The sequence below is a fragment of the Paroedura picta genome, chromosome 16 (genome assembly GCF_049243985.1).
Source record: "Paroedura picta isolate Pp20150507F chromosome 16, Ppicta_v3.0, whole genome shotgun sequence".
Lineage (NCBI taxonomy): Eukaryota > Metazoa > Chordata > Lepidosauria > Squamata > Gekkonidae > Paroedura > Paroedura picta.
The window spans coordinates 13,894,580-13,910,047 of NC_135384.1; the positions used below are offsets into that span (position 1 = coordinate 13,894,580).

At 40.3% G+C, this 15,468-nt stretch overlaps 2 protein-coding genes across 2 annotated transcripts; both read right to left on the reverse strand.

The window, feature by feature from the left end:
* Positions 1-3,363: 3,363 nt before the first annotated feature.
* On the reverse strand, positions 3,364-4,588 carry LOC143826465 (olfactory receptor 5AP2-like). Its single transcript, XM_077315287.1, has one exon. The coding sequence runs from the start codon at positions 4,586-4,588 to the stop codon at positions 3,641-3,643; it is 948 nt and encodes a 315-aa protein (XP_077171402.1). The 3' UTR covers positions 3,364-3,640.
* Positions 4,589-11,228: 6,640 nt separating this feature from the next.
* LOC143826290 (olfactory receptor 5AP2-like) lies at positions 11,229-13,396 on the reverse strand. Its single transcript, XM_077315025.1, has one exon. It carries the CDS (start codon positions 13,380-13,382, stop codon positions 12,444-12,446), a length of 939 nt encoding a protein of 312 aa, XP_077171140.1. The 5' UTR covers positions 13,383-13,396; the 3' UTR covers positions 11,229-12,443.
* Between the last annotated feature and the right edge of the window lie 2,072 nt (positions 13,397-15,468).

A 15,468-nucleotide genomic window follows, 5' to 3' on the forward strand; every position in this document is an offset into this window, starting at 1 on the left:
CAGAGCTCCAGTTTGCACACTGGAGTCCTGAGGTTGGGTGGTCTCAAAAAGAGACTGGCTCACTAATAGGCCCTGCCAACTCTCCTGAGAAGGCCACGGGTTCAGAGCCAGGTGGTCCAGTTGGCTGAATGAGGTGGGCGCCTGTCAACCATCACTTGGCACCTCCCCGGGGGGTCTCTGGGGGCAAGGGATCTGTCCTTTAGGGTGGGAGGAGGCGGGTCCCAGGGTGCCCTGGAGGGCTAGATATGGAGCAGGCAGACAGCTATGCTGGGGGGGGGGAGTCTTTTCTCATGTCAAGCCAATTCTCCAACTGGAGGTGGGCATTACAACAAATAAAGCTGTGGCCTTGTTAATGCCAATCAGAGTAGTGTCTTGTTTGGCCCATATGCCTTTCTGCCTATCAACATATAATAATACAAATGTATATTAAATGAAGAATGAATGAAAATATAGCAACATGTTAATCATGAAGTGCGTTTTGACTCTTGAAATGTCAAAGCCCATCCATCTTGTTGATCTCTAAGGTGCTTGTGGACTCTATCTCTGCACATGCAGACCAGTACAATTGCACTCCTGAAAGTGCAATTGCACTCTTCATTCTCATTTCATACATGGTTCAATGACATTATTCAGTGACTGAGCCCCAGATCTGTATAAGTAGGACATTCAATTACTTCCTCAGACCCATTATGCATGGCGGCAGCCTATTGTGGCTGCTGCCATTCCATTGCAGTGGGGCAAAAAGCCCCACCGTTTGCTGTGTATGCATGAGGAGGGGCTACCCTGATGTAGACTGCCTCGTCGATGCAATGCCCCCCCGCAATGCGGGGCCAAAAGCACCAGGAGAGCTCCACTGCCACAGCAGCAGCAGTGTGGGGGGGATTGGGGGCATGGGGCCCCCACTGCATTATGGTGGGGATCAGCATCTTGCTCTCTCACCATGGTGGGTGTGGAGGGATCCCTCTATCAGCTCTGTGGGCCTTAGAACTAGCAGTGGTAAGAGGCATCCCTGCAGGAATGCCGTAGTTCGGGGGAGGAGCCGGGCACAGCTATTCCGATTGTGCACAGGGCTAGGTCGACCTAGCTCTAGCCTGCACCCACGGTGGTCACAGGCCCATGGGAGAATCTGCGTTTCCTTAACACTAGGCTTCCAAGGTCCTGGGTCCCCAAAGCCCTGTCGCTGCCATCATGGGCATTGTGGCCTGTGCATAATCAGTCCTAAAGAGCAATTTACTTGCAGAATTAACTGCTACAGTACTGTTCTTTGTGTATAAACATATCATAGGATACAGAAGCCATTATTAGTATGTATATATATATGTATTTATATATCGTCTTCCCCGAAGGCTCAGGACAAATGCATGGAATGGGAGTTCAGCTTGGCTGAGCTGAAGTAAGATCCGAATCAACATTCTTTCAGATACTTTCCAACTTATCTGATCCAAACTGCCCATGCCTACTGTAGATGCAAATATATCATTCCCTGGGTACTTTTTGAAGCAACTCTTCCTCTTATGAAGTGAAAAAATTACAGTGTATTGTAGTTTATGTGAAGCTTTGCTTTCCTATGGATGCTCACTATGGCCAATTATGCATGAGATGGGCCAACACTCACATGTTAGTGGGACAAATCTCTGCACATGCACAACATCATTGTTGGCTGGCCCCCTCCCACTCCTGGCCTGCATTAAGGTCTCAGATGCCCCACAGGAAGGGAATGCTGATTATTCATCATTGCCTTAACATGGGCACCACTGGTGCTCATGGTAAGCCAGGCCCATGAATACAGGGAAGAGTTGGACTATTTAAGACCAGTTTCTCCCTTGCCTACAGCATCCCTGAAGGGACAGGGAATGCTCTGTTCAGCTTCTCAGCTTTGTGGTCCCAAATAGAGCATTAGTTGATCCAAGCTATTGTGGGACACTGTCACCACTCTACCCCACCCTTCTGCAGGAATGCCTCTGTCCCCCACCAACACTGCTACCATCACAGTGGAACCTGTCTTCCCCCGAGTTGTGCATGTGCACACACAATTCCAGGGCAGACTATATGCACCAGCGGATTTTGTGCGGCTACTGTCATGCATAATCACCCTATGTGATCTTGGACCTGCCATGCCTTCTGAGCCTAAATTCCTCATAGTATTCTAAGAGCTCCAGCTTGGTATAGTGGTTAGGAATGTGGACTTCTTATCCGGCAAGCCGGATTCGATTCTGCACTCCCCCACATGCAGTCAGCTGGGTGACCTTGACCTCGCCACAGCACTGATAAAGCTGTTCTGACCAAGCAGTAATATCAGGGTTCTCTCAGCCTCACCTACCTCATAGAGTGTCTGTTGTGGGGAGAGGAAAGAGAAGGCAATTGTAAGCTTCTTTGAGACTCCTTCTGGTAGAGAAAAAGCAGCATATAAGAACCAAGTCTTCTTCTTCTTCCTCTTCTTTCTCCTCTTCTTCTTCTTCTTCTTATCCTGAATACAAATTTTTGCATGAAAGTTTGTGTTTTTAAGGGTTTAACTGTGTTTTTATATCAATCAATCAATATGCCAATGGACATGAACTTTATTCTGGATATTCAATTTGGCAAAGGATGTTTTCAAGAAGGGCTATTTCTGCCAACTTTATGCCCTTATCTAACCAGATCTTACAATTATTTTCAGGGACAACCCCGGTAGCCACAATATAAAGGAGAGCCTAACTGAGCTGAAGAAACTTGATTTGGTGGAGGAAAGAGTTCTTGCCTTATGTCCACACTATCTTCCCAACCAGAAACTGTTCTAGGGTGGATGTTCTTTCTCCCCTATTTTGGCTGTCCATGTACATAGAATATCACCTTGAATTAAAACATTTCTGCATCAAAGTAATTAATTCTCAATGGATTAAATTAATGCAAAAGAAATTCCATCTAAACATACAGAAGAAGTTTTGCAGTGGAACAGGCTTCCTTGGGAGGTGGTGGGTTCTCCATCTTTGTAAATTTTTAAACAGAGGCTAGATAGCCATCTGGCAGAGAGACTGATTCTGTGAAGGTACAAAGGGGCGGCAGGTTACAATAGATGAGCGATAGGGATGTGATTGTCCTGCATAGTGCAGGGGGTTAGACTAGGTGACCCATGAGGTCCCTTACAACACTAATATTCAATGATTCTATGAATACATGATTCTGTGAATACATGAAATACATAATTATTTAATGGCAGAAGTAGAGAATGTTCCCTGTTGGCTGTCATTGTTTAGAGATTTGCTAGGTATTTTATTAATCACAAAAACACAATGTTTACAATAAGATGAAGCATCAGCAGATTTTCATTTTGATAAGAGAATAACGTGTTTGCTATCCCAATTAACATTTTATGAATTTTGTTTGACAGCCATCTGTTTGATTTTTGCATATATCAATTTTTTTAAAAAAATACCTCAAATATACTCATCCCTTCTACTATGTTGACAGTTGAATCAACAACAGCAAAAAAAAAAGTTTTGGAAAGAAACTGGATTTTTTTCTTTGGCTTTTACTCCATTATACCTTTACTACTTAAACAGAAAATGCAAATATATAAATTTAATGGAAACCATTACAAGAAACCACCCTGTAAATTTTATTCCAGACTAATTTCATTTAAATACTCTTTATCTCCTACAAATTACTTGGAAATCCCGCACTTGTTTAGCATTCTCTTAAAAGCTTTTCTAACCTCTTTGTTTCTTAGACTATAGATAAGAGGATTAATTAGAGGGGTTAAGACTGTGTAGAAGACAGAGAAGATCTTGTCTACTTCACTCACAGCTTCTTTTTGTGGTAGCACATATACGAATATCAAGGAACCATAGAATATGGAAACCACCATGAGGTGGGAAGAACAAGTGGAAAAGGCCTTTTTTCTCCCATCTGAAGACGGGATTCGTAGAATGGAAGCAATTATACAAATGTATGACAGCAGGATCAAAAGAAAAGAAGGAACAGTATCTATGATACATACTGTGAAGGTCACCAGTGTCACCAGAGTCGTGTCACTGCATGATAGGTCAAGTACTGGTGTCAAGTCACAAAAAAAATGATCAATTTCAGGGGGGCCACAATATTTTAACTGTGACATCAAACTTACTACTAAAATCATAACTGTAATTCCATAAACCCAAGATACAGCTGATATCAGAAAGCAGAGTCTTCCACTCATGAGAGTTGCATATTGGAGAGGCTTGCATATTGCCAAATACCGATCATATGACATGGATGCCAGTAGGTAGCATTCAGCAATCACAAGTGTACCAAAACAGAAGAACTGAAATAAACAACCCCCAACAGATATGGTTTTGTCCCCTGTCAGGAAACTTGCCAGCATCCTGGGAAGAATGGTTGAAGAATAGAAGGTCTCCAAACAGGACAAGTTTCCAAGGAAGAAGTACATGGGGATGTGAAGGTGATGATCCATGATTACTAACACAATGATGACGATGTTTCCAGCCATGGTCACACTGTATATAATTATGAAAACCAGGAAGAGCAGAATCTGAAATTCAGGAGCATTTCCAAATCCAAGAAGAATAAATGTAGTTATTGCTGTTTTATTGTCTATCTTCACGTGCTCCATAATTTGAATCACTGAAAAAGGAAATTAAAAAATCATAAGGGTTGCAAGTGGAGTGCCCAAAGCCTAGAAATTTTTAAACCATCTCTTCTACAATGAATGCTGGGATTTATTAATGCTATAATGTTTCTTTATTTGGACATGTGGAAACTACCTAGAAGATTTTTCTGTTAAGATATTACATTATATAATAAACTATCTCATTAATACTTGATGATGGCATCTTTAAAGATATTAAAATCTTTTATTACTGCTGGGCCATAAGTTGGCTATCAGATGTGATTTATTTACTTATTTATTTGGCTTTGTTTATACCTCACAGTTTTTTTTCTAAATGGGACTGAAAACAGTTTCCATCATATTCTTATCTTTCATTTTACCCAAACAACATTCTTTTGAGTAGGTCTAGCTTACAGTGGGTTTCTGATTTTATCCATGCAAAGTCCTAGTCCCGAAGTGTTTCCTAGATAAGTAGAACATATACTCAGATTGCCCTAAAATCTACAGCCCCCATCCACTGACAAAAGGTCACTTCATATGATGATTTTTTAAAAATTATTATTTGTATTGTATATGGTGATAATTGAATCCAGTAATATATTTTGTCAGAATTAGCTTCTGAGAATCATTCAATCTTTAAATAAGTCCACTGTATCATTGAAATAATTATTACATATACATACACACACGTGTGCCTAAACTTTTACCATTAACCATCAACTGGCATCAATGAAGAACGATTAAGATGTAAGTCCACGGAGCTGGTTCACATTTGTCTAGCTAACATGAACAATTACTAACATTTCCTGAAGGAAAGAATAATCTCTTGCTGCTTTATCTGAACAGTAGACAAAAGTGGCTTTATATACAGTACCAACAGACTGTCTACAGAGAGCAACCTCATGAGCCCTTAAAGAAGGCATTTCAGAACAATTAGCAAATTCCCCTTCCAAAACATATGATGCAATATTCAGTAAGGCTTAAAAAATACTTCAATCTTTTATTTAGAAGAACCCTTGTTTTGAAAATTATATGCTGCCTCTCTAGAGATTTGTTCTAGCTGTCTCTTGCAAGAAAAGTGTCTTGATCAAAGGGGCATTCATTTTTCCCCAGATAACAAGCACTCCTTCCTTCTTTTTCTTCCCTCTCATAAAAATTCCTGAGAATCAGCAGACAATGTATAATATACAAAATAAGCGGATTTCCATGCCCATTAAGTACAGTGAAATGCTTACCTTACATAGTCATTTTTGACCAGACACACTACCTCATATTGTTTTGGAGGGTCCGGTCTTCTCTCCCTAAAGAGCTTCAATCCAGTCATATTTGATGGATTTAAATTCCAAAGTGAACTCTAAATCCGTCATCATTAAATTAATGCTTTCAGAAAAGGATCCCATTAAACTTGCCATGGTAGCCAATGCCCTTGAAAGCATGTTCCAAATAAATAACATATGTTTGCAAGAGCAGGAATGTAATACTGTTTAATCTATATTGTTTCCTTGGATTGTGTTTGTGTGTGCCAATAAATGTTTCATGAGTCTGAGTCTTACATAGTCATTAGATTCCGGGCCCTCCGTACGATGTTGCCAGCATCCAGCTTCCAGCATCCGGCATTGGGTCAGTAACCGGCTGGCTATATCCACCATTTTAAAGCGCTAATTGGGGAATCACATTAAGTGGATTCACCAACCTATTTAGCATGAACTACTGGAGAGCAACCAGCAGGCAACCAGCAGAGGGAAGTTATAGCGGCTGAAATGTGCTAAAGGCACCTTCTTCATCCCGCCCTTGCACCCACCTCCCTCTCCTTCATTCCCAGGGAGAGAAATGGCTTTTTAAAAATGGCTAAGATCCTGGAGCAACGAATGGGTGGGCAAGTGTACAGGCAGTGCCAGAAATAATCCCCCCCCCCAAAAAAAATCAGGAATGAGATTTGTTTTTAAAAGTTTTTAAACTTGCCATGGTAGCCAATGCCCTTGAAAGCATGTTCCAAATAAATAACATATGTTTGCAAGAGCAGGAATGTAATACTGTTTAATCTATATTGTTTCCTTGGATTGTGCTTGTGTGTGCCAATAAAGGTTTCATGAGTCTGAGTCTTACATAGTCATTAGATTCCGGCCCCTCTGTACGACGTTGCCAGCATCCAGCATCCAGCATCCAGCATCCAGCAACCAGCATCCAGCATCCAGCATCCAGCATCCAGCATCCAGCATCCAGCATCCAGCATCCAGCATCCAGCATCGGGTCAGTAACCGGCTGGCTATATCCACCATTTTAAAGCGCTAATTGGCAAATCACATAAAGTGGATTCACCAACCTATTTAGCATGAACTACTAGAGAGCAACCAGCTGGCAACCAGCAGAGGGAAGTTATGGCAGCTAAAATGTGCTAAAGGCACCTTCTTCATCCCGCCCTTGCACCCACCTCCCTCTCCTTCATTCCCAGGGAGAGAAATGGCTTTTTAAAAATGGCTAAGATCCTGGAGCAACGAATGGGTGGGCAAGTGTACAGGCAGTGCCAGAAATAATCCCCCCCCCAAAAAAAAATCAGGAATGAGATTTGTTTTTAAAAGTATCAAGAGTAATGATTCTTTAAGGGGTGGAACTCAAAAAGCAATATGCATCTATGATTAGATGCATAGGCATCTAATGTAAGATTAGATGCATAAACATCTAATCTATGATTAGATGCATAAACATTTGAATGGAGAAGTATGAATTTTTAAAAAAATTAGCGGGCATTGCGGGACCTTTAAAAAATGGAGAAAGGAGATTGCCTGGATTGATTGATAGGAGGAAGACAGTTAAATTCCTCTTTTCCGCCATTTCCAGCAGAAGTTGTGGAGGATGATAAGTGTTAAAAGGTGGCAGACAAGAGCAAGACAGCAAAAAGCTGAGGAGGGTCTGGGAGGTGCGATAGTATTTAGTGATATCCCATTCACCTGGCGTAACAGTATTTTTACCAGTGTGCGGAAATGGCCCAAATATATGAACCAAATATGAGGAACAGTGTTGCAATGGCTGATCTTTCTCCAGAACTGCACACAGAGGTTCACAGTGGAAGAGGAGCAATAATGCAGGGGAGCAATAATGCAATTCTCTCTCCCACATTGTTCAACATCTACATGCACCCTCTGGCCCATTTGGTCCAGAGCTATGGGCTGCGCAGTCAGCAATATGCTGAGGAAACCCAGCTCTATTTCTGAATGGTCAGCTGGCCCAACTCCTACCTCCCCCCCCCCCAGGAATCATTTGCCATTTGTTTGGAAGTGGTGACAGTCTGGCTCAAGCAGAGCCACCTGAGTCTCAATCCTTCCAAGACAGAGGTCCTGTGGCTATGTAAAAAAGGTCCAGACAGGAAGCACACCTCCCTCCCCTGGGTGGGGTACAATTGGAGACCTCACCCCTTTTCTTGGAGGTCCAGGTCACAAAGGTAGCCAAGCTGACATTTTTCCACCTGCGCTAAGTGAGGCTACTAGTGCCCTAACTGGACTCAGAGCACTCAGCCATTGTGACCCATGTGATAGTCACCTCCGGGCTAGATTTCTGTAAGCATGTTCCATGCTTAGTATGTAGAAGAGAAATTTTGTCTTGTAACTTGCTTATGTTTGTGGAACCCTGATTTACAAGGCTGGCCAATCAGTGAGTGTGATATAGGGGAACTAGCAGGCAGCTTGCAGGGTTTCCATTCATCTGTGAGTGGCTTTGTCCTTGCAAAGCCAGCAATTTAGATACCACTTGTCACTTTTTCATTCATTTTGACTAACACAATACTGACAGTGACAAATGGATCACACAGTTTTCATCCAAAAATGAAGTCCTGCTGTAATGCATGTGATTGGGTTTCAGAAGGGTATGTTCCAAGGACTAAGGAGTATATTATACCAGCACCTTTTGTTAATAAAACATGGACACAGCTTTTACCAGTAAAGCAAAGGAGCATCAGTGCAGCATCAGCAGATCCAGTAATCTTGCAGCTAGCTGACCACAAGGGAGCTTCTTTCCAGTGATTTTGCTGGAGCCCCAAGCTACTTGACTTTGATTGATGTACAGATCCCGATTGCCTATTGGCACTTGGGGATTAGCAGGTTTTTGGAGAACCCTGCAGATGTGGTAATAATGGAAATGGGGAGAGCTATTTCTGCCTGCTCTGTCCTTCCATCTAAACAGATGTCAGGATTCTTTAAAGAGTCTTCGCCAAAGCCATAGGCAGTTATTGGAACTGTCTGTTTAAAAATAAAGGAGATTTTGATGAGTCAAAGAATCTTGTCTTGGTGAGAGGAATGGCTCTCAGCCGTCTTCCAAACCAGAACCTGCCCTAGGTGTGGCAGCTATTCTCCCTCTTTGGGCTGCTCCATATGCATAGAATAATTTCCTTGCGACAAAGAATGTATTTATTTTGACATTAAATCATTTATTTATTTATTCATTTGTTTATTTATTCATTTATTTATATATATACCGCCCTCCTCGAAGGCTCAGGGCTGTTTACAGGAAACAAGAAAAAGACACAGGTAACATCATATACGGTAAACAACAGGTGATAACAACAATAACATTATAACAATAATGACATTAAATGACAATAAAGACAATTAAATCTCAAATGAGATAACTTCTTGGTAACTGCCACTGTTTATGAGTAGTACTTAGAGATTTGAAAGTTTCTTCACATATCACAAAAATTCAACGTCAAGTATCAGCTGATTTTCTTTCTGACTATGCCAAACCAAAAAGGGAACTGAAACCCAACCAGAATAGAAGTCAGGAACCCAAAAGTTGAGTGGCAAACCAATACTAAAAAATCATTACAAAGATTTATCAAACAATGTGCAGCGATAATATATTAAAGACAACATCAAAACACCACATATCCAACTGCACATGACAGAACAGACCGAACAAGTTTCGATTCACAGGGGACTTCCTCAGTAGAGTTGATGTAGAGTTAGGCAAAAGCTTAGAGTGGTGGATTCAGATAATACGTATCTTAGATTAGAAGGTGGGTTCCAAACCAGATACTTTCGAAACACTAGTTGGAGCTATACCGAACAGATTTTTCTTCCAAATGAGTAGACGTGTTGGTCTGAAGTAACACAATAAAATCAGAGTCCAGAAGTACCTTTAAGACCAACAAAGATTACTGCCATCCAGCAACCCTTTAGATTTTGTTCCTATTCAAGAGAGTATTTCACACAATATATTGACCACTGAGGAAGACCACTGTAGGTCGAAACGCGGTTGGCCTGTCCTGTCATGTGCAGTTAAATATGTGTTGTTTGTACTTTCTTTCTGACTAGACAGTAACTTACTTGTTATCTCATTTTATGAGTATTCTTTATTGGTTATGCATATGACATTTTTGCACTATATACTTTTCTGATAATTATCCATTTTTTGGGAGGGGAAGTAAATATTCACAGTATATCCATACTACTAACATTATGATGGAAGATGAATCAACAACAACATAAAGAGGATCAGGACAAATGCATGGAATGGGAGTTCAGCTTGGCTGAGCTGAAGTAGGAACCAAATCAACATTCTTTCAGATACTTTCCAACTTATCTGATCCTAACTGCCCATGCCTACTTGTAGATGCAAATATATCATTCCCTGGGTACTTTTTGAAGCAACTCTTCCTCCTATGAAGTGAAAAAAATTACAGTGTATTGTAGTTTAAGTGAAGCTCTGCTTTGCTATGAATGCTCACTATGGCCAATTATGCATGAGATGGGCCAACGCTCACATGTTAGTGGGACAAATCTCTGCACATGCACAACATCATTGTTGGCCAGCCCCCTCCCACTCCTGGCCTGCATTAAGGCCTCAGATGCCCCACAGGAAGGGAATGCTGATTATTCATCATTCCCTTCCTTAACACAGGCACCACTGGTGCTCATGGTAAGCCAGGCCCATGAGTACAGGGAAGAGCTGGACTATTTAAGACCAGTTCCTCCCTTGCCTACAGCATCCCTGAAGGGACAGGGAATGCTCTGTTCAGCTTCGCAGCTTTGTGGTGCCAAATGGAGCATTAGTTGATCCAAGCTATTGTGGGATACTGTCACCACTCTACCCCACCCTTCTGCAGGGATGCCTCTGTCCCCCACCAACACTGCTACCATCACAGTGGAACCTGTCTTCCCTCGAGTTGTGCATGTGCACGCACAATTCCAGGGCAGACTATATGCACCAGCGGATTTTGTGCGGCTACTGTCATGCATAATCATTCTATGTGATCTTGGACCTGCCATGCCTTCTGAGCCTAAATTCCTCATAGTATTCTAAGAGAGGCAGCTTGGTATAGTGGTTAGGAGTGTGGACTTCTTATTCAGCAAGCCGGATTCAATTCTACACTCCCCCACATGCAGTCAGTTGGGTGACCTGGGGCTCACCACAGCACTGATAAAGCTGTTCTGACCAAGCAGTAATATCAGGGTTCTCTCAGCTTCACCTCCCTCACAGGGTGTCTGTTGTGGGGAGAGGAAATGGAAGGCAATTGTAAGCTGCTTTGAGACTCCTTCTGGTAGAGAAAAAGCAGCATATAAGAAACAAGTCTTCTTCTTCTTCTTCTTCTTCTTCTTCTTCTTCTTCTTCTTCTTCTTCTTCTTCTTCTTCTTCTTCTTCTTCTTCTTCTTCTTATCCTGAATACAAATTTTTGCATGAAAGTTTGTCTGCTGAGAGAGAAAAAAACCTATGTTGGTATTAAGGGGTGTTTTTAAGGGTTTAACTGTGTTTTTATATCAATCAATATGCAAATGGACATGAACTTTATTCTGGATATTCAGTTTAGCAAAGGATGTTTTCAAGAAGGGCTATTTCTGCCAACTTTATGCTCTTATCTAACCAGATCTTACAATTATTTTCAGAGATAACCCCAATAGCCACAAAATAAAGGAGAGCCTAACTGAGCTGAAGAAACTTGACTTGGTGGGGGAAAGAGTTCTTGCCTTATGTCCACACTGTCTTCCCAATCAGAAACTGTTCTAGGGTGGATGTTCTTTCTCCCCTATTTTGGCTGTCCATGTACATAGAATATCACCTTGAATTAAAACATTTCTGCATCAAAGTAATTAATTCTCAATGGATTAAATTAATGCAAAAGAAATTCCATCTAAACATACGGAAGAAGTTTTGCAGTGGAACAGGCTTCCTTGGAAGGTGGTGGGTTCTCCATCTTTGTAAATTTTTAAACAGAGGCTAGATAGCTATCTGGCAGAGAGACTGATTCTGTGAACGTACAAAGGGGCGGCAGGTTACAATAGATGAGCAATAGGGATGTGAGTGTCCTGCATAGTGCAGGGGGTTAGACTAGGTGACCCATGAGGTCCCTTACAACACTTATATTCGATGATTCTATGAATACATGATTCTGTGAATACATGAAATACATAATTATTTAATGGCAGAAGTAGAGAATGTTCCCTGTTGACTGTCATTGTTTAGAGATTTGCTAGGTATTTTATTAATCACAAAAACACAATGCTTACAATAAGATGAAGCATCAGCAGATTTTCATTTTGATAAGAGAATAACGTGTTTGCTATCCCAATTAACATTTTATGAATTTTGTTTGACAGCCATCTGTTTGATTTTTGCATATATCATTTTTTTTAAAAAAATACCTCAAATATACTCATCCCTTCTACTATGTTGACAGTTGAATCAACAACAGCAAAAAAAAAGTTTTGGAAAGAAACTGGATTTTTTTCTTTGGCTTTTACTCCATTATACCTTTACTACTTAAACAGAAAATGCAAATATATAAATTTAATGGAAACCATTACAAGAAACCACCCTGTAAATTTTATTCCAGACTAATTTCATTTAAATACTCTTTATCTCCTACAAATTACTTGGAAATCCCACACTTGTTTAGCATTCTCTTAAAAGCTTTTTTAACCTCTTTGTTTCTTAGACTATAGATAAGAGGATTAATTAGAGGGGTTAAGACTGTGTAGAAGACAGAGAAGATCTTGTCTACTTCACTCACAGCTTCTTTTTGTGGTAGCAGATATACGAATATCAAGGAACCATAGAATATGGAAACCACCATGAGGTGGGAAGAACAAGTGGAAAAGGCCTTTTTTCTCCCATCTGAAGACGGGATTCGTAGAATGGAAGCAATTATACAAATGTATGACAGCAGGATCAAAAGAAAAGAAGGAACACTATCTATGATACATGCTGTGAAGGTCACCAGTGCCACCAGAGTCGTGTCACTGCATGATAGGTCAAGTACTGGTGTCAAGTCACAAAAAAAATGATCAATTTCAGGGGGACCACAATATTTTAACTGTGACATCAGACTTACTATTAAAATCATAACTGTAATTCCATAAACCCAAGATACAGCTGATATCAGAAAGCAGAGTCTTCCACTCATGAGAGTTGCATATTGGAGAGGCTTGCATATTGCCAAATACCGATCATATGACATGGATGCCAGTAGGTAGCATTCAGCAATCACAAGTGTACCAAAACAGAAGAACTGAAATAAACAACCCCCAACAGATATGGTTTTGTCCCCTGTCAGGAAACTTGCCAGCATCCTGGGAAGAATGGTTGAAGAATAGAAGGTCTCCAAACAGGACAAGTTTCCAAGGAAGAAGTACATGGGGATGTGAAGATGATGATCCATGATTACTAACACAATGATGATGATATTTCCAGCCATGGTCACACTGTATATAATTATGAAAACCAGGAAGAGCAGAATCTGAAGTTCAGGAGCATTTCCAAATCCAAGAAGAATAAATGTAGTTATTGCTGTTTTATTGTCTATCTTCATGTGCTCCTTAATTTGAATCGCTGAAAAAGGAAATTAAAAAAATCATAAGGATTGCAAGTGGAGTGCCCAAAGCCTAGACATTTTTAAACCATCTCTTCCACAATGAATACTGGGATTTATTAATGCTATCATGTTTCTTTATTTGGACATGTGGAAACTACCTAGAAGACTTTTTCTGTTCAGATATTACATTATATAGTAAACTATCTCATTAATACTTGATGATGGCATCTTTAAAGATATTAAAATCTTTTATTACTGCTGGGCCATAAGTTGGCTATCAGACGTGATTTATTTACTTATTTATTTGGCTTTGTTTATACCTCACAGTTTTTTTTCTAAATGGGACTGAAAACAGTTTACATCACATTCTTATCTTTCATTTTACCCAAACAACATTCTTTTGAGTAAGTCTGGGTGGGTTACAGTGGGTTTCTGATTTTATCCATGCAAAGTCCTAGTCCCGAAGTGTTTCCTAGATAAGTAGAACATATACTCAGATTGCCCTAAAATCTACAGCCCCCATCCACTGACAAAAGGTCACTTCATATGATGATTTTTTTTTAATTATTATTTGTATTGTATATGGTGATAATTGAATCCAGTCATATATTTTGTCAGAATTAGCTGCTGAGAATCATTCAATCTTTAAATAAGCACTGTATCATTAAAATAATTATTATATATAAACACACGCACATGTGCCTAAACTTTTACCATTAACCATCAACTGGCATCAATGAAGAACGATTAAGAGGTAAGTCCACGGAGCTGGTTCACATTTGTCTAGCTAGCATGAAAAATTACTAACATTTCCTGAAGGAAAGAATAATCTCTTGCTGCTTCATCTGAACAGTAGACAAAAGTGGCTTTATATACAGTACCAACAGACTGTCTACAGAGAGCAACCTCATGAGCCCTTAAAGAAGGCATTTCAGAACAATTAGCAAATTCCCCTTCCAAAACATATGATGCAATATTCAGTAAGGCTTAAAAAATACTTCAATCTTTTATTTAGAAGAACCCTTGTTTTGAAAATTATATGCTGCCTCTCTAGAGATTTGTTCTAGCTGTCTCTTGCAAGAAAAGTGTCTTGATCAAAGGGGCATTCATTTTTCCCCAGATAACAAGCACTCCTTCCTTCTTTTTCTTCCCTCTCATAAAAATTCCTGAGAATCAGCAGACAATGTATAATATACAAAATAAGCGGATTTCCATGCCCATTAAGTACAGTGAAATGCTTACCTTACATAGTCATTTTTGACCAGACACACTACCTCATATTGTTTTGGAGGGTCCGGTCTTCTCTCCCTAAAGAGCTTCAATCCAGTCATATTTGATGGATTTAAATTCCAAAGTGAACTCTAAATCCGTCATCATTAAATTAATGCTTTCAGAAAAGGATCCCATTAAACTTGCCATGGTAGCCAATGCCCTTGAAAGCATGTTCCAAATAAATAACATATGTTTGCAAGAGCAGGAATGTAATACTGTTTAATCTATATTGTTTCCTTGGATTGTGTTTGTGTGTATACAATAAATGTTTCATGAGTCTGAGTCTTACATAGTCATTAGATTCCGGGCCCTCCGTACGATGTTGCCAGCATCCAGCTTCCAGCATCCAGCATTGGGTCAGTAACCGGCTGGCTATATCCACCATTTTAAAGCGCTAATTGGGGAATCACATTAAGTGGATTCACCAACCTATTTAGCATGAACTACTGGAGAGCAACCAGCAGGCAACCAGCAGAGGGAAGTTATAGTGGCTGAAATGTGCTAAAGGCACCTTCTTCATCCTGCCCTTGCACCCACCTCCCTCTCCTTCATTCCCAGGGAGAGAAATGGCTTTTTAAAAATGGCTAAGATCCTGGAGCAACGAATGGGTGGGCAAGTGTACAGGCAGTGCCAGAAATAATCCCCCCCCAAAAAAAATCAGGAATGAGATTTGTTTTTAAAAGTATCAAGAGTAATGATTCTATAAGGGGTGGAACTCAAAAAGCAATATGCATCTATGATTAGATGCATAGGCATCTAATGTAAGATTAGATGCATAAACATCTAATCTATGATTAGATGCATAAACATT